This window comes from Anas acuta, chromosome 2 (assembly GCF_963932015.1).
Source record: "Anas acuta chromosome 2, bAnaAcu1.1, whole genome shotgun sequence".
Classification (NCBI taxonomy): Eukaryota; Metazoa; Chordata; class Aves; order Anseriformes; family Anatidae; genus Anas; species Anas acuta.
The window spans coordinates 123,202,945-123,228,127 of record NC_088980.1 but is presented as its reverse complement, the minus strand read 5'-3'; the positions used below and the strand labels follow the sequence as shown (position 1 = coordinate 123,228,127).

The window sequence follows — 25,183 nt, the reverse complement described above, 5'->3', positions numbered from 1 at the left end:
TACACACAATATGCATGTGTGTCTGTAGACACATGTATTTCTGTAGATATACATGAGTACAAAGGAAAGGCTAATAAATTAATGTGCTTTTACATTACTAGCTCAAGGGAGTGGAAAGGAAAGGCGTGACGGACTGGTAGCTGGAGCTTCCTGAAATATTGACTGAACTTCCATATATATCTACTGACTTCCCTGAGGAGCAGTGACAATACAGGCTTTGTAGACAGTCATTTTCTTAGCACACGCAAACACTGAAATCACATTAAATTTAATTAACTGACTTCATCATGATAGCAGAACTACTTAAAGGCACAGAAAGCAACTCTTTCTTTAAAAAGAAATGATAATAATCAGGGTATAGTTACTTTCATTCCTATTAAAGTATAGCCATACATTACATTTACTTATTACTGTGTAACTATTACATTACTACTACAGAAATAAAATAAAATTAAATTAAAATAAAATAAAATAAAATAAAACAAAATACTCAAAAATAACTATGAAAGGACAAATTGTTTTAAAGTCATCAAAATAACAGGAGAGGCAATGACGTACCACTTGTCTAAATTTATGACAGGTCATGAAAGATGACTTTTAAACTCAAAAATGTATGTAATTTATATTTTCAAAAGAAATCATTTCTGACATTTATATAAGGGATCTTTCAAAACTGAAACACCTATTATCCTCCTTCATCCCAAGCAGTCAACTCACTTATCGCAAAACTGGAAGAGTAAGTTTAAAATCCTTGTCCTGAATTAGAACAAACTGTGATGTGACTCTGGGTGTCCCACTTTCAAGACAAGTGTCCTAATCACTCAAGAGTGGCTTTCTGTAGACCTAGAGTCCTTCATTAAGGCTAACTTGGTTTTGAAAAACGTCTATTAAATTATCTTCCTAAGGATGAAAAATTCTTTGCCTATAAATTCATCTTCAGGACTATTTAACAATATCTGATGAGTTACGTACGAGTTATTTTTGTACCTCTGGCCTTTGTTTCCACTCTGAGTGAAATTTTAGTTGACATGTGGGCCTCATATTTCTCTCACCTCAAAATTATTAGTCCATTCTATAGAAAAGCTATAAACTAATGTGGAAAAAAAAATAGGTGCACTGGAAAAAAAGCAAAGAAAAAAATATAAAATTAGCTACGCTTAAATATTTTGCTATATCACAATTTTGTCTGTAGTCAATATTAATCCCATACTACAAAAAAAGGGATACCAAGATTTATCTGTATCTTCAACGGAAAAATTAAAGGCAAGTCCAGATGGTAACATTCACTTACTCATCTATCTGACAGACACATGTTTCCACCTCTTTCAGTGCAGTCTGTAATTTGAACAGCAATTTCTGATAGACATCTTGTGTTTCTAAATCTTCTTCTTTTAAGAGGTACCTCAGACCATGGCCCTCTTGTTGGCCAAGAGACTGTCCTGAAGGGGCAGCCATAGTAGTAATGGTATGTTGAACATAAACCATGGGATTCAGTTTACCTGGGAATAATATAAAGAAGTTACATTGATACCTTTTTAACATAAATTTTGAAGTTTGCAAAATGTAATAAAATTTGAAATATTCCTGCTTGAAACTTCATGTAATAACTTAATTTTGCATTTTATTTTTCTTATGAAAGTCAAGCTATTTAAGGAAAAAGTTGGTGTGAAATTATGACTAGCCCTTATTATGTTTCAAAACAAATCTGTCTTGAAAACAGGAGGATTTCATAAAGGCTTGTCCTTAATTTTAGTATTTGAAACATCAACCTAAACCACTTAGATTTTAATATTCTGTATCAGAAGTACTAGAATTAGTTCCCTCTAATCTCAACTGGCTTACCTTGATCAGTGTTTTTATTTTCTTTTTCATGAGAAGAATGTTTTCTGCTGTCTAACTGTACACCAAAGGCACTCCCAACAGAAGTTGAGGTTTTAGGGTAAGACACTTCCATCACATTGATATGGCAATTGGTCGGACAGAAATCACTGCTGTGAAGTGGCGAAATCTTTGACTTAGCTTGCTTGAAGGTAGGCCAAGCTCTGTTTTTTAATACTCTTGAAAACTAGATGTGAGAAAGAAAATAAAATTTTGATTAGCAGCTTTTGATATGTCAGCACTTAACTGTAAAAACTTGAGTATGTGACTAGAAAACAAAAGTTTACAATACTTCAGTCATCCTGGCTAGATCAAATCATAATTTCCATCTTTCTCTACACAGGAAAGATAAAATATTTTTCATCTTATATTTCTGAGGGGTTGATTTATTTATTTATTTATTTAAGTAAACGGTTCCTTTTATGAATGTAAATAGCCTTGTAACAAGGAGATAGAATTTATTTTCCTGGGAACATAATAAAATATTAACAGTGTTACTGGAGAGGAAGTCTAGAACTGCTCTATGTTCCAGTGCTGTACTTCACATAACATTTATAAACATCTGCTGTCACAGACATATTCAAGTGAATGTCTTGCAAGAACTTCTAAAATTTTAGCTCGAAACTATAATAGAAACAGATACTGTCTTACAATATGTCTTACAGCATAATTGTAAGCTATAAATTACGAATTTCATATACAGAAAGGATGAAGTACCCCGATGGTTTCCTGGGCTGCACTAGGAGCACTGCCAGCAGGTTCAGGGATGTAGCTTTTTCTCCTTGCTCAGCACTGGTGAGCCCTGAGAAGTACTGTGTCCAGTTCTGGGCTTTCCAGTACAAGGAAGGCCTGGACATAGTGGAGAAGTACAGAAAAGGGCCACAAAGATAATGAAGAGACTGCAGAATCTGCTGTGAGGAAAGGCTGAGAGAGCTGGGACTGCTCAGCCTAGAGAAGAATCAGTGGGGATCTCATCAATTTACTCCAAGGGAGGGCACAGAGCCAGGCACTTTTCAGTGATGCCCAGTGACAAGGCAAGGAGCAAAGAAAAGACAGAATATCACATAGGTCTTTGATGCTTCCTCATGGAGCATAGCTCATGCATAAAAAAATTTTCAAAGTAGAGGGTCCTTCTCTACTAAACAGCAGTACCAATTCAATTACTCAGGCTTTGGCTAACACTTCAGATGAACAAAGGTATGTCTCCTGAGTAATAACATTACTTTTCTGCTGGGATTTAAATATCTGTTTATTTTGGTGTCCTATTACTTCAGTCTGATGAACACTTTATTGATAAATTACATTCAAATCTTCATATTAGAACACGATTGGGAAGGTTTGAAGAAATCCAATTATGGAATTGTTGAAAGGCTGAAGAATGTACAAATAGTTAAGAAGGGCACTGAGGACATTCAACGATGAAAATGTTTCTGCAAGCAGTACATATTTCACATCTCAATCTCCCACACATCCTGCTCCAGAGAGACCAAATGCCTGGCTAAGACTTAATCAGATCATAAGTCAGGCCCAATTTTTTTTTTTCATACATGTGTTGAGAAACATCTGGGACTCATGGCACTGGACTCCAAGTTTATTATGAGCAAAATGTTCTGATAATAATAATAGTAGGAACTGCAGAAATCTATGGGGTTTCTATTTATAGAAATCGAACTTTCACAGTGAAACCAGAAGCCAAGCCAGGCTCAGGCGTTCTGAAAGTCTTCAGTAACCATGGTTACCTTTACCTTGCCAAGAAAACAACTTATCTATCCCTGCAATTCATCGCATTATTGATTGTCATTAAAAGCTGTTACTGTGAAACTATTAACTTTTGAACGAATAAGCTTAAAAGTGCAGTTTGTATCAGCAATGTCTGCTTCTAGACAGCATAAGCACAATGAAAACTTCCCTGTGGCTGTTAAATTCATATCCAAAATAACACAATAAAATTTAACTTACTGTCTTCTTGGCCCCCTGTAAAGGGACTGTACATTATTATCTCTCCCTTTTTTTTTTTTTTGTTTTGTTTTGTTACAAAAAGGTATAAAATACTTCATGCTACTCAAACTCTAAATATGCTATTATTAATGTTCCAACTAAGGAATTTGCTTTCAAAATGATATATTCATTTTGAATCAGTTTTGAAAACACGGAAGTCAGGCAAACAACTGAAAGCCTGGATGTTAAATAATGCAGTAGCAGAATCCTATTAATGTCTTCTTTTATGACCCAGCTCCTGAGTTTATTCCATTTCTTAGCAGAGACCACCCTGAGAAGCCTCTGGAAACCAGCTTTTTGGCTTTCACACCTTACTGAATTACCCTTACAGGTTTCCCTCCTTTTCCTTTGGAGAACAAAAAAAAATATCGTCTGCTCTTTTCCATTTAGGACAGTGTGAAGCTTCTACACTAAACCTCTCTATTACTTGTTTAATTTTTGGACTGCTTAGCTAAACGACTATAGGGAAATGGGGGTAGCTAAAAATCACATACTTTAGTTTATTTGTTCATTTCTATCTCCTTAATCTAGTTCTCAGATGTATGAAAGTCAGAAACTTTCTGCTTATTTTGTGCTATAAAGTTTTATTAACACAAGTTAATCTAACAATTCACAGCACTCTTAATAGGCATGCTAGAAAACCTCATAACAATTTGAAGGGCAAACAAGATGAATAAAAGGATAACAATTTGGTATTTAAAATTAAGACAATTAAGAAGGAAAAAGTAATTTTGATGTTATTGCTTCATTTTTGGTTAACATCAGCAAATTCACAGTATTGGTCTAAAGCATTTAAAAGAAATACATAGTTGACTGTATCTACAACAGAACACCGCAAAGGAGAAAGGATATGATTTAACTAGTGTTTAAAAAAAGGATGATAGAAAGCGCAGTTTAAAAACAATTTATGCAATTACTTAATTTGGTCATTCACACCTCTCTATAGCTAATCTTTCAGCCATATTTTGCCACCGCAATAAACATTTTGAAGAATGATTCAAACTATGCCGTTTTAACCTATTTTTCCCTTAAAAGAGAAATATCACAAAGCTTAAGACATGTTGGTCATACCTTTTTGTAACTAGAGATTCTTCGGTAGATATGCTCAATTTTCTCACTGCAAATGACACTGAATTTACTTTGAAGCTCAGTGGGGATCACTTCATTTAAGGAATTGAGGCTGTTACAGTTCTGCACAAAATGCTCATCACTTTTTGCCAGTGCTTCCAGAATCTAAAACAAAAACAAGATCATTACTTTACAAAATGAGGTGACTAAAATAATCCCTTACTTACCATCTCCTATAATTAAAGCTGAACAGTCAGATAATCAGTTGCCTTTTAACATTACAGGCAATGCTGCTTCACAAAAATTAATGCAAACTGGGAAGCAATAATGGTTTCTTTAAATTTATCCCTGGCATAAGTTATACGCATAACAAGTACCTTCACTTGGCACCTATTATGAAAAGCAAGACAAAAAAAAAAAAAAAAAGCATTCATGAAAACCGAGTGTTATCCTTTTGTGTATTCTTTATACATAAAACAGGAAATAGTGAACAGAATAAGCTATACCAGCCAGCAAAGACTGAAGATCCCTGGAGGTGTACAAGACCAGGTTGGAGCAACCCAATCTAGTGGATGTCATCCCTGCCTATGGCGGGGGGGTTGGAACTAGATGGTCTTTAAAGTCTCTTCCAACCCATGCCATTCTATGATATGATTCTGTTATAAGTCCTGTTATTATAGAAATAGCACTAGCAAATGATGACGCCAGAAAACTGAAGAAAAAAGAAGTTAAAAAAAAAAAAAAAAAAAAAAAGTGTGTTAAACAGATGAGGGTAGTGTATATCCCTTTTTGGAGTAAAATGTTTATTTCAGGAACTGAAATTCACTGTGTCATGTAACATGGTATATCCCTATCATTGGTTGTGTCCAACTCTGAAGATGTGTTTGAAAAGCACACTCAAAGTAATATTATAACAGGCACCCAAAATCCAGATTAATGCTCCTAAATAGAAAAGGCTTGCACTTTAGAGATACTGAACTTTTCTTAAGCAGGTAATTTCTTTTAGGTGCCAACACTATCTCAAATCAGTATTTCTTAAAAACTGGAAAAATTTTCATTACTGCAGTAGCTTCAATTTCTTCAGTGACCTAATATAAGAGATGTCTTTTTTAGCTGATACCAGACTGACTGCTTCAGCCAGTCAGTCTATACAGCAATTTGACAAAAGTAATCCCATAGTACTAATATTATACCAGCTTGCAAAGAACTATGAACAAACAACACACACAGAATTAATCCATCATGAGAATTACATCTACAATTCACTTCTGCTACAGTTCATTATTCTTCTATCCATCATTGCAGATGTAATATATGACTTACAAACCTGACTGATTTGGAAGAGTTTAGGAAAAAAAATGACAATCTACAGAAATTTTGGAGTGCAAAATCTCAAGTTTTTAAGAAGTCACAAACTATGCACGACAAGCTCCTGAGAGAAATTTTTCTCAGGTCTCCAGCAGGATGAAAAGAGGAAAACCTTTAACTCTTTGCTACAACGTTTTAGTATGGCATTAAAACAACAGAGTAACATTGATTACACTTAAAATTTTCAGGTTTAATTATTATTAATTAAACCTGAAAATGAATTCAACAATTCAAGATTTTTTTCATCTGTCCATTAAATTAAATGTATTCAAAACTAGTAACTTTTGCAATACAGCTTTGGTTACTTCTCATGGTAACATAGTAAAGCTTTGCATAGTACAGGAAAGCAGTCCAAGATTACTTCCCTCGCCTACTACATATGATGCAGAATAAATATGTTTAGAAATGCAAAGCAACAATAAATACACAGCAAGATGAGAGAGGAGGATATGGAGAGAAGCAAATTCATTATTGAAAGTGCAGAAAAGTTTATGTTTAGGGTATTGAAAACCATTTGCAGACAACTATAAACAACTATAAAACATTACTACAGTTTTTATTATTGCCTTTGAGCAAAGGGTCCTGTTTTTTGTTTTTGTTTTTTTCCACTGGACCCTTTGTTGTATAGTATGGTCACTACTATACTTTTCTAACATAGTCACATTATTCAAAAACAATACAGAGATGTAGTCTTTAATTAATTAACCAACCTAAACCCTAAGGGTGATGACACAGCATTATTTATGGCCGCAATCTATATGCTGAAAGTACTTCTCTTCTTAACTTCTACTCTATATACAACAAGGGAAAAAGATTTCTTCAGCAATCAGTAATTGATACCTCTAATGTTTTATATGAAATTGTAATTAGAGCAAGAATAAACAACTTTAAAGACAGTGACTTTTGGCATTAACTTGACCAGTTCTTGCAAAGCTTGTCATGTTGGTGCAAGAAGTTATTCCCTTGTTTGTCAAACTGGTCTGCTCCAAAGAGAAGTTAGGGAAAGGAAATATGTAGCTTCAGTCATTTCAGTAAAATACCAGTATTTTAGCTTACACTTCTGATGGAAAGAAAATAGAATAAGAAATTTGCAGACATAAATACACTTCCCCAAAGTATGGCTTTTCATACTTATATATTTTTAATATCCATATGCGCATGAAAAGATAAAGAATAAATAAAAGGAGCTGTATTATTTGTATTGTATGTATTATTTGTCAATCTGACCCAGAGAACACCAGTTATATGCAAAAAACATTTAGGATCACTTTCATAACAACAGCAGATTTTACCATTTGGAAATATTCACCAATAAAAAAGCTCAAACTCTAAAGTAGCACTTGCTTTTTTCTTCATCTGTGATTTTGCCAGTGTTTGCCTCCCATACATACAGAGCTTTATTTTACTTTAAAACATACACACACACACAAAAAAAAAAAAAAATACGAATATGATGCTACTTCCAGTACTCTCACTAAAAAAAAAAAAAAAGTTACACAGGCAATTTAATGAGATAAAATAACATTTGGAAACTACAGCCTGCCTTCACAAAGTTTTGACATTTCATTGAATCTTTGACTTTCTTTGCAACTTTATTTGATGATTAAGAAAAAAGGGAGAGAGGTAGGGAGAATGGAAGACTAAATTTCTTTAATGTTTGTTCAGTTTAGAAGCTCAATTTATTACTACACCATAATTTACTTTGCTTCCTGAGTACACAATCATCCTTCAAAATGTCAGAGGGATAAAGGTGACCAATTACAAGATATTAAATGAAATACATATAATCCCAAGAATAAGCAGAAGAAAGATGTTGCTACATTGGTATTCAGCCAAGTAAGAATTAACACATATGATTGTTTAGTACCTTTGCAGTCAAGCTGAAAAATCCCTTTGGTTCAATCATTTTTTCTAACACATGGCACTTTATTCCAGCTGTGCTGTCATACTCGTAAACCACTCCATACTCCAGGTGAACATTGTCAACAGTCAGGCTTACGTGATCTTTCTTCCCATCAATTATTGCCATAGTATTAAACTTGTCAATCACCTCTAGAATAAAGAAAGTAATACAGATCAGTTGAGGAGGGTTGGCCACTGAAAAATGAATTAAGAAAGGGGGGGGCATAGACAAACATTCTAGAAATACAAATGGTCTAATCATTCTACTTGAACATGTACAGCACATAACCGAACTACCAGGTGAGTGATTTAAAATCAGAACACCAGTGCCTGCCTTTATGAATGTTAAAATGCAAAATCGCTAAAGAAGCATGAAAAGACAAGTCACAACAGTCTCTGTTTAGAAACAGTCATTGTTGAAAGGGACTAATTCAATTTCATTTAAAATCTAGACAGATAAAATACAGTATCAACAAAAATATGAAAACTGAGAAATTCTAAATAAACCATAAGAAAATTATCAGAAATGAAACCACTATGTCACCATTTACCCAGAGAACACAAATACAGTTCACATGCTAACCACCTCTTTAATTATCATCTTTGTACAAGCACACGAATCCAGATTTATCTAAATGTCAATTGCCTGAAAATAATCTGAAGGATAGCTGATTTGTTATTTCTCATGCAGTAGTCACTAACTCATCTAATTTAACTTTAAATGATTACTGGTGGTGAAAATAATTCAGGTAATTCCTAGGATTTCATATCCTATGAATGAAAATTGAAAAGATTTTCCCTGAAGTGTTCACAGAAGCTTTTTCTTGAAATGAGAAATGCAATAATTTTCAGGGAACAGCATGTTAAATTTACCTCCTTACAATACATAAAAAAGCAAATCTTTACATAAAGCACAACTTACTGTCTGCCTGCAATTTCATCTCTGAAAATAAAGCCACTGCCTGTATTTTCCTTGCTACTTACACTAACATTCTGAACAACAACAAAATCAAAACAAGCTATCACATACCTTCCACTTTGCAGTCAAAGGCATCTCCTCCATCATCTCCAGAGGGCTTGGCATTTGTTTTCTGAAGATCTTCCTGTGCACTTTCAATGCTGTTGTAAATCCACTGTATAGAATCTTGCTAAAAAAAGTTAAAAAAAAAAAAAAAAATCTTTACAAATCTTTACAAGCACAATTGATAGCAACTTATCCCACTGCTCTCAATCACATAAATCACATAAATCACATAATAGTTGCTTTAATTCCCTGAATATCATATCTACTGCCTTCTGAGCTTTGAGTTCAAAACAATATTTTGAAAATTACAGAGAATTTTGGCTTTGGCTAGAACCATCTGAAGCATTTAACCTTTTTTTTTCCTTTTTTTTTTTTTTAATGTATATACTATCATGAGACAGTAGGAAATCTGTGGCAGTATGACATCCATCAGTTTCATGTCTCTGCCAAAAATAATCTAAGACATTTCAAATCAAACTGCAGGCTGAAAAATATTTGAGACAAGAAATTGTGAAAAAATCAAGAGAACAGTTCTTGTCTTGCTAAATCTGCTATGTGTCCACAAAGCCGGGAAGATTGCAGAATGCTAATTTATAGCATGGTAGTATGTCCACCTAATCTATCACCCATGTGTCACTGGCAAAAAATTTATACACCACAGCCTTCATTACTTGAATTTGTCTTTTTGATAGTTATTTTATTAGATCTGCTTTATTTTCCCACAGATTAGCAAAAGATGCTAAAAGGACAGAATCTCAGGCAAGTCCAGCATTTTATGTGACTGACAGACACGTGCATACAGGAATGGTAGCTTGGTCATACAGCCTATGAAGGAGCGACCTGTAAGCCTTACACCTCATTTTCCCCCCTCACTTGTTTAGACATATGCCCATCACATCCTCTTGGAAGGGCTATCAAATCTACAGAACGTTCTTCTCTTCCTCATACATTTCAAAAGAAGCTTGACACTTCATTAATCACTCCGTCTCTAACAGCTACAGCAGAACAAATGGCACAATCATAATCACAAAATCATAAAATCATTCAGATTGTAAAAGACCTCTAAGATCATCTAGTCCAGCCTTTAACTCAGTACTGACAAGTCCACTACTAAACCATGCTACTCAGTTCTAAATCAACACATTTCTTGAAAATCTCCAGGGATGGTGGAGGTCCTCTCAACCTCTTCCCTGGGCAGCCTATTCCAATACCACAAAACCCTTTCAGTAAAGAAATTTCTCGTAATATCCAATCTAAACCTCCCCTGGCATAACTTGAGGCCATTTCCCCTTGTCTTATTACTTGGTGCTTGGGAGAAAGGGTTCTCTTGCTTCATGATTTGAACTTAAGATGGCCTAATAGAAGGGATACTTGCTTCAACTGGAAGTCACTTGTTCAAAAGCTAACATAAGATATAATGCTATATGATTTGGAACCATATTCTCCAAATGCATTACAGAGGGACACACTAAGCATAAATCTGTCACATCATGATTAGTATCACTGCAAGGAAATTACATGGAATATCAGAAAGCAAAATCTGCTTTCAATTTTCATTTTTCCAGACAAGACAACAAATACAGAGATTGTCCAACAGAAGTTGAAAAGTTATTCCAATTGCAACACATTGAAATGAAGCTTCGTACTCCAGGCAAACAGGAATACTCCTCGCACTGAGAAGTGGAATATTCAGAACGCAGAAAAAGATCCCCTTTCAATTATGCAATTGCCAACCACAGGAGAGACTGACTGCAATATTTGTGTTAATTAAACGATATGCTAATTACTTACAAAATAGGAGAAATCCACAGTCATCTTACAAATAATTAAAAAACCACATTTCTGAATAGGAAGTGAAATTTTAGCTGTCTTGACAGCAGTGGGAATACTGTCATCAGTCTAGACTGTTATCTCACACCATTTGATAGCAGTACATTCTAAAGGAAGGTTTTCTAAGAGATTCTTGTCAACCTGGGGGTTAGTTATATGGGATTTGCTGAACATGATTAGCTACTTTTTTAGACTGAAATAAATAATCTGCATAAGAAAAACGGGTATGTATTCCAAGATATTACAGAAGTTGATGAAAATAAAACCAAAACAGTAAATTTGCATATGAAGGCATTCATGCCAGCCAACATCAATCAATCCTTCAATTACATCTATAGAGAACTCCATGCTTAGAAAAGAGAGAAAACATGCCTGGTACAATTTAAAAAAAAAAAAAAAAAAAGTAATCAATCTTTTACTCCATGCATTACTTGCTCATAGAGTACCCTTTCTTTACCAGAGCCCGTATTCCTTTAAAGAATAGGTGAGCTCTACCTTGATATGTTATGTAACAACATCAACTCCATGCTGCAGTTAAAAACAAAAACAAAAAAAAACATCCAGACATTTTCATGAAGACAGTATTTGCATAACTGTTTTAATTCTTATTTATAATTCTTATCTCATATCTATGCAGTAGGTATGAGGGAAGGATTTCACTCCTGATTTTAATTGGATTCTTCTTCTCAATTAACATGCACTGGAAGAGTCTGTACAGTTAATTAATGATACCAGTTCACAGTTTATGAAAAATTTGCAGGAACTTGGAAAGATTACATTATATAATCCAGCTGGTTTTGGTTTTCTTCTATACAATTTATATCTTGCAAGCCATTAGATTTTCTCCTAAACTAACGTGAGAAAGATAACAAAACTTGGATGCTTATATTAAAAAAAGGCAAATTTTGAGCCCTTGAATTTATGTTGATTTCCAAGATTGGAATGCAATGGGAACACAACGAATGAACACGAAGACTTTTATAGGCAAAATATGTGCACTCTGCTCTCTATGTGCTGAAGTGTTACAAAATTCTGGAAGAGGATCAGCTTTTTGAATTACATTCTCATGCTGATGAGCAAGCAGTGAACTGTGTAAATCCCTCTCCATCATGATGAGAATATACCTCAAAATGCTTTCTGCATAGAACTGCAGAAAAACTTGAACTAAAACTTTAAAAATACCATTTTAAGAGCTTAGCCATAAGCCTATATTTTTTAATGCAGAAATTAAAGAGACCTCAAACATCAGCAATATATCGAGGAATGTTTGCCTTTTGTAATTCAACTGGCTTTCTTCCACTTTTATTCACCACTTGTATCCCTTTATCACACTCAGTTGCAACAGGTGCATGGACAGAGATACATACCACACTGTTTACTTTGGTTGCAGAGAACATTTTACCAAAAAAAAAAAAAAATTTAGTCAGAAAAATCTGCAAGAGTAACAAGTTAAATGTACCTGCATTGGACGCCTATACTTCCTGCATGCCGTGACATGAGCAATAACACTTGCATGAGTCTCTTTGCTGACATTAATTCCATTCACTTTGATTATGCATTGGCCAGGGTGGAGACCAGCTGCAGCTGCCACTGTTCCTGTTAAAAAAAAATAAAAATCACATAGTTGACAGGCTTCCTTTCCTAACCATTTCCTTTAAAGCTTACAGTCCAAAAACCCAAAAGCCTCTGACCACAGAGTGCTTCTGAAGTCAGTGGACTCCAAGAAAATAGAGTTCCAAAGACATTTCTGAGGATCCTATCCATGTTTTCATCTTTTTTCCATTTCATTCATAAGAGTGCCTTACAGTTTTAATTGAAATATCCAAAAATAACAGAGTAGAAGATCTAAGCAACTTTAACAATAATAACAATAATCTTGAGTAATATATATATATTTTGTACGTGCAACATAAAACACATGCTTCAGCATTTTCTTTCCACAACAGAGTAACCACCTTGGGAAAATCCCCTATCTACTGAAAAGGTACTATAAAAATACCAGCTGTCTCCAGGTCTTTTCAGTATGATTCAAGACTATTCCTGAAAGACAGCCTGCTGGACTATAACCATCTACCTGAACACTCACCTCCTTATGTCTCTCTTGCTATTGCTACAGAGGTGCTGGTGAAGTCAAAATCTGTTGCTTAGAGAATGCAACACTGAGGTGAAGAAGCCAACTGTTAGAAAAGTTTAAACTGAATTTGCAGGGCTGACAAAAAGAAAGCCATGTTATGACTTCCAGGTGAGCATATTTGAAAAGAAATAACAAACAATATATTTTTTTCAGTATTAAACAATATAAAATAAGGGTTTCCTTTATTTTAGGCACTATCAGGTGTTGGTGTTTAAAAACAGAAATAAGCCTTATTAAATACCTCTCAAAAAATATTTTTTGTACTTCATAAAAAAAAAAAGTTCCAATTCGGCAGAGTATTTAAGCATATGCCTACAATCTTTCAGGTTTAACAAACCACACAAGCAAGATGTACGTACTATTGAGGCTAATTGGAATAAAGTATGTGCTTAATGAATTAGGATAGGCAGTTGAATTGAGAACCAGGTGCAGAAATAATTATCACATCAGCTCAACAGTCTAGTTTATTAGACTTTCTCTCGAAAATCTAATTTCTGGCACCACAGCCAAGAAAAAAAAAAAAAAAAAAAAAAAGTTATGAAGCTCTGTTCAAATCTGTCTGCTTTGCAGATCAGTTCATTTTAAATTCCTCAATTACAACGGAAGGAGGAGGGGAAAGGACGCAACTGCCCCACAATAGCTGAAATACAGTGGTATCTGTCTTTACCATTAACAGCATGAAACAGCAACAAAAAATGTTTGAACTATTTTTGTTGCCAGTGCAGCAACCCAGAATTTATCAAGTTAGGGATGGCAAGCATGTGAATAATATGTCACAAAACAGAAAAACAAACCAAACAAACAAACAAAATGGTATTTAGACAAGACATCTGCAATTACTGTGACAAAATAGGTGACCAGCATCACTGAAAAGGTTTGTGAAAAACAGACTCTCTGGAGAACATTTTCAGAACATTGCAGAACTACATGGAGACCTAACAAATAAACTTTCAGGAAAAAAATCCCAGCACCCATTCACTGGAGAAAGGAACTTTGCTTCTGTCAACTATTCCTCAATCTGTGAAGAAGTCACAGCCTTAACTTACCTTACCTGCTCACTGGAGCTCATTTTGATTTGTCTCAGCCAGGCTATTTAGATATAAAATGTATGAAGACCACTTGTGTTGACAGCTCTTATGACTTACCTCTCCCAACAGCATGGACAACTGATGGGCCAAAGCCCCGGATTTGGAATCCCAGTCCATCTGCAGAGTCAGGAATCTTCACTGTCCTGGTACAAGCAAAAATCCAATATGAACATAGCAAAAGGTAGCATATTGTTATTTAGTATCAAATTGAACAGCAATAAGTAGTGTGCTTTTTATACCAGGGTGTAAAACTTCACACTGTTAGTCAATTCACAGTTTCAGATTCAGCATCATATTCCCAATACTTTGAACAGCTTACATCAGAATTAAGAGCAAGTGAAGATACTAAAACTAACCAGAGGTAGGCAATACTATTTCACATGGAATTTCAGCATGCTAATTAAGACCAAAGCAGCACTGCAGCTTTCAAATTCCTCCCAAAGGGACCGCAATTCAGGTAAGTTGTTGTAAAATAGCAATGGAAGGTAGGCAGTCTATCAGGCAAGAGCACAGAGACTCAGGATCATAGATCATGACAGGCCTTGTCATACAAGCTGCAGAACACCGTGGAGACTAGATCTATGTTAGAATTTGCCAACATTTATTGAAAAAAAAAATTTGGCTGCAGCTTTTCTGAGCATCAATGCAAAGCAATGAGTTCTGTAAGGAACTGCATACTACCGTTTATGCAGTTTATAAGCCCATCACGTTATGTTCTTGCTTGGTCTAAGTGCAACAGTAATATGAAGTACTGACAACCATAACCAACAAAAACACTGTTCTGGTTATCAAAATTCACATCTACTCCTTAAAATGAAGCCCCGATCTTGCCCAAAGTAAGCTATCAGGATGTCAGCTCAGGTTCCAGAAAAAGCAACACAGCTGCATTAGCCCTTATCAAAGCTGTTTAGGTCATGCATAACACAGCACTGATCTAACTTTGCAGTCTTTACTTCCAGAGTCAGTTCCATTATTATTTAAGGGATCTTTGCACTGGACTTCATGTGCTAGTGCAAAAGCAGACAAATCTAAATTGATGGTGAAAAGTGAATTTAAAATATTTGAACTGTAATAAGTTGGATTTACAGATAGATTTGACCAGTATCGTTGTTTCATTTCTTGTACTTTCAGTTTTTTTCTGGTATACAGAATGTTTAGCATTTGGAGACAATTAGAAGCACACATGAGATCCAAATCCCATTGGGGCCTATAAATTTGTACAGATTTGTACAAAAATGCATTGTGAACATGTTAATGAATAAACTATAACAGAACATCACTGGCAGTTTCAGCTAAGAAATTATGAGAGAATAGTTGTCTCTTCAGCCAACACAGTTGTGCTAGTAGCAGCTTCTGACAAAATGCAGGCAGTACAGGAAACAAGTTCTTAAACTCCTCTGAACTCCTCATTCACTAGATAATCTCTGTCATCCTTGAAATTCACCCACGTCTTCACTGGTGAGTTGTGAAGAAAACATGATCAGAAATTGATCCAAGATCTGCATTAAAGAAATGCTAGGATATGCTTTTTATGTTTGCTACAATATTATCACCTACTGTGTTCTTGCTGCTGTTTGGTTTGGTTGCTGTACTTTTTTGTATTATCAGTCCAGTTGATCAACTTTATGCCGTATTTCTTCCTTTGCTCTTTTCCCTGTTCTGGTTGCCTCTGCATTTCTCAAGCCATCTCTGCTTATTGACAGGAGAAATACATCTCTGTTCTGCTGCTTCAGTGGAGCCATTTCCAAGGCCCTCTCTCTCTGTGTTATCTAGCAACAGGATGGGTTCCTCCTTTCTCTGCAAAACCTGATCAGAATTTCTCCCAACTGCTGTTTCTTATTTTCCTCTTTCTTTGTTACACAGAAACCATTAACAACTTTACTGATAGACCAATGTTCGTTAACATATCTACTGAACCCAGGCATTAGGCCTCACTTTGTATTTCTTTTATGTAACAAAATTCTACTCAGGTTGCAGTGGTCAAATCATTGTGTAGAAATACAGCTGTTACACAAAGATCTGGAGTCGTTTACTTGCTACTGTTGTTTACACAACCAGCACACATACCAAAGAGGCCCACAAAGTCCAACTTCTGCCAAACCAGGAACTAATCCCCAGACAGAGGAACTTGTTTAATAAACATAAGTAAGAGATAAGTGATCAAAACTGTCCATGTATTCAAAGAAACCTCATCTACACTTGCGGTTTCTTCATGTACTTAACGTGGCAGACCTGATGATCTAAGCACTTGTGTTTTGTTTTTGCTGACTGACAAATTTAATAAAACAAAATCAAAGCAGATCAAATTGCTTGACTTTACAAAGTGAGATTCGGCAAAGCATTTAAAATAACTTTACAATAGTGCTGTTTGAAGTTCCACTTGTCTTTTTAAATTTGCTTCAATTGTAGTTTCTAAAAATTCCCCCAAAGGAATGACAACTTACTCCCGTGGTTTAGTGCTCACAAGAACCCGCAGGGGCTTTCTGCTGTTTAAACACGTTTTCAGGAAGCAATCAACTTCACTAAAGGGTCGCAGAAAAACCAGGTCACCGTTAATGGCGAAGATTTTTTTCCCAACCTCCAAGCCTGCCATCTAGAAAACAATAACAGTTGTGTAGATGTTTGCCTTTTATAACCACCAACGTTATGTTTTCTTCTGCTTGCATGCAACCCCAATAGGAATAATGACACACACACTTACAGAAAATTCTTTATGCCTCCTTCACAAACTACGCTCAAAAGACACACAAAAAATTGGTTCTGGAATTGGTTATAGTGACCTCACGTGTACTGTAAACTCTCTTTCTGAAGAGACCTAACGACAAGTCCTACTGTCAGTCAAGATTTTATTGAAGTATTACAATATTAGTTAATATCTGTAACAATTAACACAATAGCCTTCACTGATCCAGTTGTTTGCTTTTTTTTTTGCTATTATTGTTGTTATTATATTATTGATGTTACCTCATTTGCCCACATGTCATTCTCCAAAGGAGCTAAAGCTTCTTTTGACAAGGAAGGACCTGATAACTATTTTAATAAGAGAATACCTATTAATCTCCAAAACGGAATGGTATCCTTGAAAGTTTTATGGCCATACTTTTGAACCAATGGTACAGCAACCAAATTGCATACAATCTTTAAAGAAGTCTAACAAGAAAGAAACCATTCCCAGCTAGGATGGCAGGAGTACACAGAACTGCTCAAGGCACATGCAAAGTCTTAGTGCCACCTGAGATCATGACAGAACCTGACTCCTGAAAAGACCATATGGAATTATGCAAAGCCAACAGCAAAAGATCTCTGGATATAGTTCTGTGGTTGCAGTTGTATTGTACTGTTTTTCTGTCATATCTGTTTTTATCATAATTTTGATCCCACAATGAGATGTGGGACTTAGAAATAGAAGGGCTTGAAGTTCAAGTCTTTTTTTTTTCCTCTCATAGATTATTTCTGTATATTTACACATATAGAGACTCCCATAAAATTCACTAGAACAGTATTAAATTACCCAAATAATAACTAAAGCAATACTAACAAACTGAAAGGCTATGATTTATTTATTCAGATTTTTAAATTCTAGAATTGCTTGATACATCCTCTATTATGAAATACATCAAGTGCAACCTACAGACTAGAGTACTGTTCTATATTCATTTCATATTCTACTGAAGGATGTTTATTCCATTCATGAGTAATGTAACCACTGGAATATTTTTAAAGCGTTAAAATAAAACCATTACTTTTTCAAAACTCATAACAAATTACCTCTGTATAAAATAAATGTTGCTAATGGTCACAGCTCAATTTTAAAGAAACAAAGCAAAACAAAACAAAAAAAGCATAATAATCATAGCTAACTTGAAAAGTTCTCAAATTATTGTATTATCATCTGCTATCACACATTTTCTTAACTGATATATAAATCATACACCTGTGAGCAAGTCAATAAAATAAGAAAGATAATTTATAATATTTAATACCTCAGCATTGGATCCTTTCTCCACCACTTTAATAATTGGCACCTTATTTCTATCTTCTAAACCAAAACCATAGGTGCCTTCATTAGATTTAATCTGAAAAATAGAATTGTTCAAAAGATTGTTCAGAAAGGCATTTAGTAAATATAGCTCCATTAAAAAAAAAAAAAAAAAAAAAAACAATACACAGTGCTAATTTACTGTCACTACAACCAATTTGGTTTTTAATCATCAAAACATATGATAATTTGGTTTAACTCACCAATAATGACTTAGCTATGACATTTTCCACTACTTTCAAATCATGTTTCATCAGTCTGTGCTTCATATTTGACCCTTCCATTTCTTCATCCGCATAAAAACGGAACAACAGTGGTTCATCTTTAAATTCACTTTTCTCTAACACTGTATGACACAGAAACACAAACATTAATCCTGTTCTTCTTTTGAATTCTTGAATAGCATGTTTTTATTACCCATAATATACTGAACGTGTACAAATTAAATGCTAGCAAACTACATTTTGTGTGAAGCTAAGGAAAACTTAATTTTTAACATTAGCAACTCTCTTTTTTCTGGATCCATTATAGGTAGGTATCGCTAAGTTTATTTTCAGCTACTGTATTTAGATTTCACCAAGGTTAGGAAGACTAGCTTAGCCTGGTTTCAGTGAAAATGCTAAGCACAAGGTTTCTTCCTGAAATTGGTTTAAGAATATGATTTTGAAAAGTGCTGTTGGACAGCTGTTGGAAATGCTCACCACCAAGTTCTGGCACTCTTCAAGTGCATGAATGAAGTACACCACGTTCAGTATTAGAAATGGGTTTGCTGGGGATGTGGAAGCAACTAGAACAGCAGACAGATGCAGTTTGTATGTTCAAAAATCAAAGGCAAAAGTGAACGCTGTCTGAGAAAAAGTTAATTCTTCCTCCTTATCTAAACAAGCTGATGAGAAAATGATTTCTTTTTCTTTATTCCAGTAAATGACCCACTGCTTCAATCATTTCACTGAAATCTTCCCTCTGATGGTATTAAATAGAACCTGTTCTCATTTTTCGTACTCCACATATCTCTGCTCTCCTCTCCCTTCTTCTTTGTTCTGTGCTGTCTTTATTATTTTTCTACATTTCTACATTTTCTATCATTTTTCTACAGTCCACTTTCTCTGGCTGTCACCACTTCACATATTTAAAGTCATGCTCCACAACACTTAATTCATTCCTCCAAAAATTATTCCTTTATTTTCCTACATATTTCCTCAAGGTCTATCTTCAGGCTCACCTGCGCAAATGTGTATTACCTGCTTAAGAATTTTCTTTCAATGTGGTTCATCAAAATTCCACCCCTAAATCCTTTGAAAGATGAAACCCTCAGTATATGCTTTAAAATTGACTGAAAGTAATTTTTAGAGTATACAATAGATATTTTTCTTCTTCTTCTTCAAGATTGTATCATAGGTTTCTCCAGTGATATAACGAACGAATTTCCTATACCGTCTGTAATATCTTTAACAGTGCCTGCATTTCCTTCCTACTATGTAGATGGCATTAAACAAGAGGTACCTTGTATAGAATGTATTTACTTACCATGGTGCATAAACCCATTATCACAAAGAGCTACACCAAAGATCATAGCTTCCTCCCTGGTCCGGCAATCCCCCTGTTAAACCATAGCATATTTTCTTTATATTTTAATATATAAGTAAAATGGATTCTATTCATAGTGGTACAACCTCACTGGGCAAGTATAAAAGTATTGAGATTTTTTACTTCTATTTTATAAAACTGGTACATGTTGACTGAATGAATAGGTTACCCTGTTCTTGTTCCTGGTTTGCTTAAAATAAAACAGAATCATAACAGCAAATTGGTACTGACTTCCAGTTAGTAATTTAGGGTTTTCAGAGCCTATCCATTTCATTTTAAGCCTTGAAAAATATCACGTGCTGAATTACAAAGCTAAGTCTCATTAAAACATTTAAAGTTCAATTGCAAATAAGGAAGATAAGTACAAAAGGGATGAATAGCATGGCTGTTGACAGCTGATTTCTGTTACTTTACTGGTTAAGAAGATTACACACAAATATGCGTGCACACGCACACACACACACTGTTCTTATACAAAGTGTATGTTATTCCACCTAATACATCACTACCTTTCAAATCATAATTTAAGTGCAATATTTAGAAAAGCACATAAATCCAAAGGTATACACTTGCCTGTGCAATCAACCAGTCTATGAGTTTGTTAGCCATGACTACAGATTTGTAGGTTCTCAGGTGATAATCTTTATCCCTGTCCAAAACAAAAATATATATGTAGGTATATATATGAAGCAAAAGGTCAAAAGAGCCTAAACTAAAAACAACAAACAAAAAACACTTATTTTCTATACAAGTTAGTACAAGCATGAATTGACCATTTTTTAGTGGTTCAGAAACAGAGCTTCAGAAGCTGCCTCTGGAGTAAAGCAAGTCAAACCTTTCAGTGTAGACAGAAAGGGGAAGGCTGACCATATCTTACTTTGTCACTGCAACATAAAGATAGCTGCCTTCTTGCAGCTGAGATTCTACAAATGAGTAATGGAACGTTAGTAAAGAAGTGAGTATATTAATATCTACAGTAAGCATATAAGCACATCTATCAGCCATCTAGATGGCTCTAAAAGTCTGGGAAAAAAAAGATAATCTTGGATTGAGTTTGCACTCATTTTATGATGCAGTTACACTTTATAGCCCTTCAACCTTTTCTGATTTCTCCCCAAAGACCAATCTTAGAAAGGTGGGTTAGGTTCCCACATTCAAACACAGTATCTTCAGAATACGTACTTCTCTTGAATGAGTCTCCAAGGATTTCCTAACTAGACTCACCTAATTACTGGGGTGAAGAGACTGTGAAGGCGACAGTACAGTCGTACACCCTGTAAAAGAGAAAGATGAGGTTACTTACATGGATTATAATGTTGTTACATATTCACACCCCAGAGAACATGAGAGGAATGGACACAGTAAAAAAGCTAGATGTTTCACTTAGCTAGCAAAACAAAACTATTCAAATTTCTTTATGTGCCAAAACTTACTATTTCCAGATAACAATATTGACATAAAAATCATGAGACATAAATCATTTATAACCAACTGACACACATGAAATAAGGATCAGCTTTAAGGTAGAATTTAAAAAAATAATAGTTAAGGTATAGTATTTTGAAAAAAAAAAAAAAAAAGTACACAAAACTTGAAAGATAAAGTAATGGTTCTATGCATTAAGGTTTTCCAAATCACTGATTGGTGCTCTACACACAAAACAAGCAATTAAAGTAAAAAAAATAAATAAATAAATATTACACGCATAAGTACCTTTTTTTTTTATATATATATACAAAGTAAAATTACAACTAAACAGTAAGCATAAAAATAAAAATGATTCAAAGACATGAAAAGATGTAATACATTTTCAATTGAAAACAAAAATAGAATGCTTGAAGGAATTTAAGATACTACCATCAGAAAATAGCATTAAGAAAAAGAAATCACATAAGCATTCCTTAGCAGACTATCAAAAAAAAACAAAAAACAAACAAAAAAAAATTATCTTTATAACATGCACGACAAAACATATATAACAATAAAAAATTGTGTCAAAACAGGTTTCATTCTACATTGTCGTGCCTGCTAGAATTTGGTATTGAAGATTCTCCTACATATAGCTTACATTAACAATGCCAGCAGAAAGCAGAAAGTGAGTGCCATTGTAATGCAATATCCAAGATACTGCAATTTTCTATGTCAAAATCATGAGATGAGTTTAAAGACAACGTTGTTCAATAGAAGTGTTACACCTAGTAGTGTAGATGGATACTAATACCCATGTTGAAACATCTATGTGACTCTTGATTTACTGCCTTGTTAAGACACTAATACAAGACACTGATTTTTATTTTTTTTTAATCTATATGTAAGTTCAAATCTATTAAAATGGATTGAAAAATGCAATGCACTGAAATGCCAACCTCAGAATTACCCAGAAACACAGGCAATGCATCCCACATATGAAATCATGAAGTAATTAAAATACATTTTTAATTCCATATTTAAAATATGTAACAACAAGGCAAGATCTTCCCTTACAAATGGAAAATTAAGTTTGATTCACATAAATATAAAGTCAGGCAAGCGTGAAGGAATGTTATGTGTTCTAGCATAATATTTTATTTTATTTCTCAAGCAGAATCTCGATTTCTGGTGCATTCTTCCTAATAATAGTAAATGTTCCATTATGTACCTTAGAAATCACTTCCTGCATCTCGTTTCTGGGATAGTATGTTCCATCATCATATCGGAATCTGTACAGCATGTGCTCAGGTTTGAATTGGTGCTTATCTGTAACTAAATTAAAAAAACAAACAAAAAAAAAAAACCACCACATGTATAGCCAGGTTACTTTCTACAGAAATACACAAAAAGAAGGGCAAAGTCATTCCTTCAAATAATAGTCTGTTACATGATAGATTTCAGACAGGGAGGGTAGGAAACATGAATAAATTATCTGCCCTAAGTTCCTTTATGTCACTGATGATGATATTTCTCACAACATTTAAGTAGCCCACAGGAAACAAAAAAAATTTAAGTAATGGGCAAAGAATAAGAACGACAAACAGCCTGGAACAGCCTAGAACATCAGGTATTTAAGTGTGTTCAGTGCATTTGCAACCTTTATCAATCAAATAGCCAAAAAGACAGCTTCTTTTGCCATTATCAATGTATTGTTTTACATTATTTCCTGTCCTAATTCTTGCTAAGGCCAATCTCAGATGAGTCGATAAAGAACCCTTCATAACACATTTGAATAGTCCTGCACTTGAGAGCAAAGAAGGCCTGTCTTCCTCTATATATAGCCAGCTGAAGGTCTTCTGTGCAAGAGACTTGCAATCATCTGTTAAGTCAATATACATGGTCCTCATCACCAAAGACCCCTGAAAAAGGATCTTAGCAGGAGGATTTCCATTCAGCAGTTTTAAAAGATTTCAACAACAAACCTCACAACTTCAAATATTTCATCAAAATTCACATCATATGATACAAAACTTCTCATGGAAACAGGACTACAGTAAGGCCTTCTGAAAAAAAGCTGATTCAATTGATGGCTGAGGACAGCAGGAAGCACTGGCACCATCCTGGGATACTGTATTTATTATTGGTTTGCTTGAAAATTTAAGCTTTAATTTGAAAGGAAATTTGCATGCCATCTACTATTAAAGGAGGCTATCATAAGTTGAGTCTTATGAGGAGTGGCTGAGGGAACTGGGATTGTTTAGCCTGAAGAAGAGGAGGCTCAAAGGAGACCTTATTACTCTCTACAACTACCTGAAAGGAAAGTGTGGGGAGCTGGGGGTTGGCCTCTTCTCACATATAACTAGTGATAGGACAAAAGGGAATGGCCTCAAGTTGTGCCAGGAGATGTTCAGGTTGGATATTAGGAAAAAATTCCTTCTCAGAAGTGGTTAGGCATTGGAACGGGTTGCCCAGGGAAGTTACACCTGAAGGTGTTTAAGAAAAAAACAGATGTGGAGACATGGTTTAGTGGGTAATATTGGTGGTAGGTGGACAGTTGGACTAGATGATTTTAGAGATCTTTTCCAACCCTAATGATTCTGTAATTCTTTAATGTCTTTGTTTATAATAATATATTATATAATACATTATATAATATAATAATTATATAATACATTATATAATATAATGTCTTTTTTTTTTTTTACAATATCAATCCATATTCCTCTTCAAAAATGTAGTTGAGCACCACAGACTTTACATAGTAAGGTGTCTTCTCTAACCACTGCATCATTTTTCACACACTGTCAAGCTCTTCAGTATACCCACCAATCATCTGACACATGGACATAAAATCAGGACATCATATATACAGTGACACCAGTGTCATGCAAAACAAAATAACTTCTCTACCTGCACTTAATATATCTACTGATTGTAAAGCCCAGGACATTATTCTGATTTCCTTGAACTCATGGTATGTGCTGAGGTGATTTATCCACAATGACCCTTAGCTTTTTACATATCATTAGCTCCCAGTACATCAGATACAGACTACAAAATTCTCATATATAATGCCTAGCATAAGTATTGAAATTGATTTTACTGGACTGTGACCATTTAACTCAGGAATAAAAGATACCTTCTAGTTCTGTAATTAAAAATAATTTGTTACTGTTGGAGAAAAGATATATTCCAGTAGATCAATGTACATTAAGTACATTAAGAGTTTTTAAAACCAGTAACTACAGAAGATAGAAAAAAAAAAAAAAAAGCAAAAAACACTGCCAGGATCATATTGATTAAGGTCAAACTGTTCCTTGCTGTTACAGAGATGCACAGAGAAGGAACCATGACTGCAAAGCACCTTTCCATTCTTGCATGTCCACGAAGAACAAAACAGGCTCTGCACTCTGAAGAGCATTGCTTTGTAGTGTTTGTAGTCATTTGTAGGGTTCTTTGCAGCCCCTATTTGCACACAGTACTCCAAAACCTATGGGAGCAGGCCCACAGACCTGGCACATCCTGCACCCTAGAAAGCAAGGAAACCAAACAAGGATGCTCCTGATTCAACTGCATTGTTACCTACTAAATATATTGAGGGAAGCTGTGAGAGAAGCTGTAAATCACTATTCATTGGGTGTTAGGAGGGGCGGGTTGTCCTAGCGTTCTATGATATAGATGTGATTTGGCTCAAGAGGAAGAATGGATCATCTCTCAGCTACTAGTATCAACTAGTATGAGCTGTACATTTGCAAGTCCATAGTTTCAAACAGTTAAGTATGATAAAATGCTCATTACTACATAAGGACACCAAGTTGTTTTGTGTGTCACTGCCAACCATCTATGTGTACTTTGGA

The 25,183-nt window shown here is 34.7% G+C and overlaps 1 protein-coding gene across 2 annotated transcripts in view; it reads right to left on the bottom strand.

Moving 5' to 3' along the window:
* The window catches only part of PREX2 (phosphatidylinositol-3,4,5-trisphosphate dependent Rac exchange factor 2), a 179,542-nt gene that overhangs the window by 74,953 nt on the left and 79,406 nt on the right, over positions 1-25,183 (bottom strand). For both annotated transcript variants that reach the window (XM_068672027.1, XM_068672028.1), the window contains 14 exons: positions 22,555-22,658; positions 21,141-21,190; positions 20,490-20,565; positions 19,857-19,929; positions 18,533-18,675; positions 18,274-18,366; positions 16,735-16,883; positions 14,348-14,433; positions 12,528-12,664; positions 9,245-9,362; positions 8,180-8,364; positions 4,948-5,109; positions 1,843-2,065; positions 1,292-1,499 (listed from right to left, as the gene is read on the bottom strand). In XM_068672027.1, the coding sequence (XP_068528128.1) occupies positions 1,292-1,499; positions 1,843-2,065; positions 4,948-5,109; positions 8,180-8,364; positions 9,245-9,362; positions 12,528-12,664; positions 14,348-14,433; positions 16,735-16,883; positions 18,274-18,366; positions 18,533-18,675; positions 19,857-19,929; positions 20,490-20,565; positions 21,141-21,190; positions 22,555-22,658 (1,807 nt within the window). The remainder of the gene's footprint in view (positions 1-1,291; positions 1,500-1,842; positions 2,066-4,947; positions 5,110-8,179; positions 8,365-9,244; positions 9,363-12,527; positions 12,665-14,347; positions 14,434-16,734; positions 16,884-18,273; positions 18,367-18,532; positions 18,676-19,856; positions 19,930-20,489; positions 20,566-21,140; positions 21,191-22,554; positions 22,659-25,183) is intronic.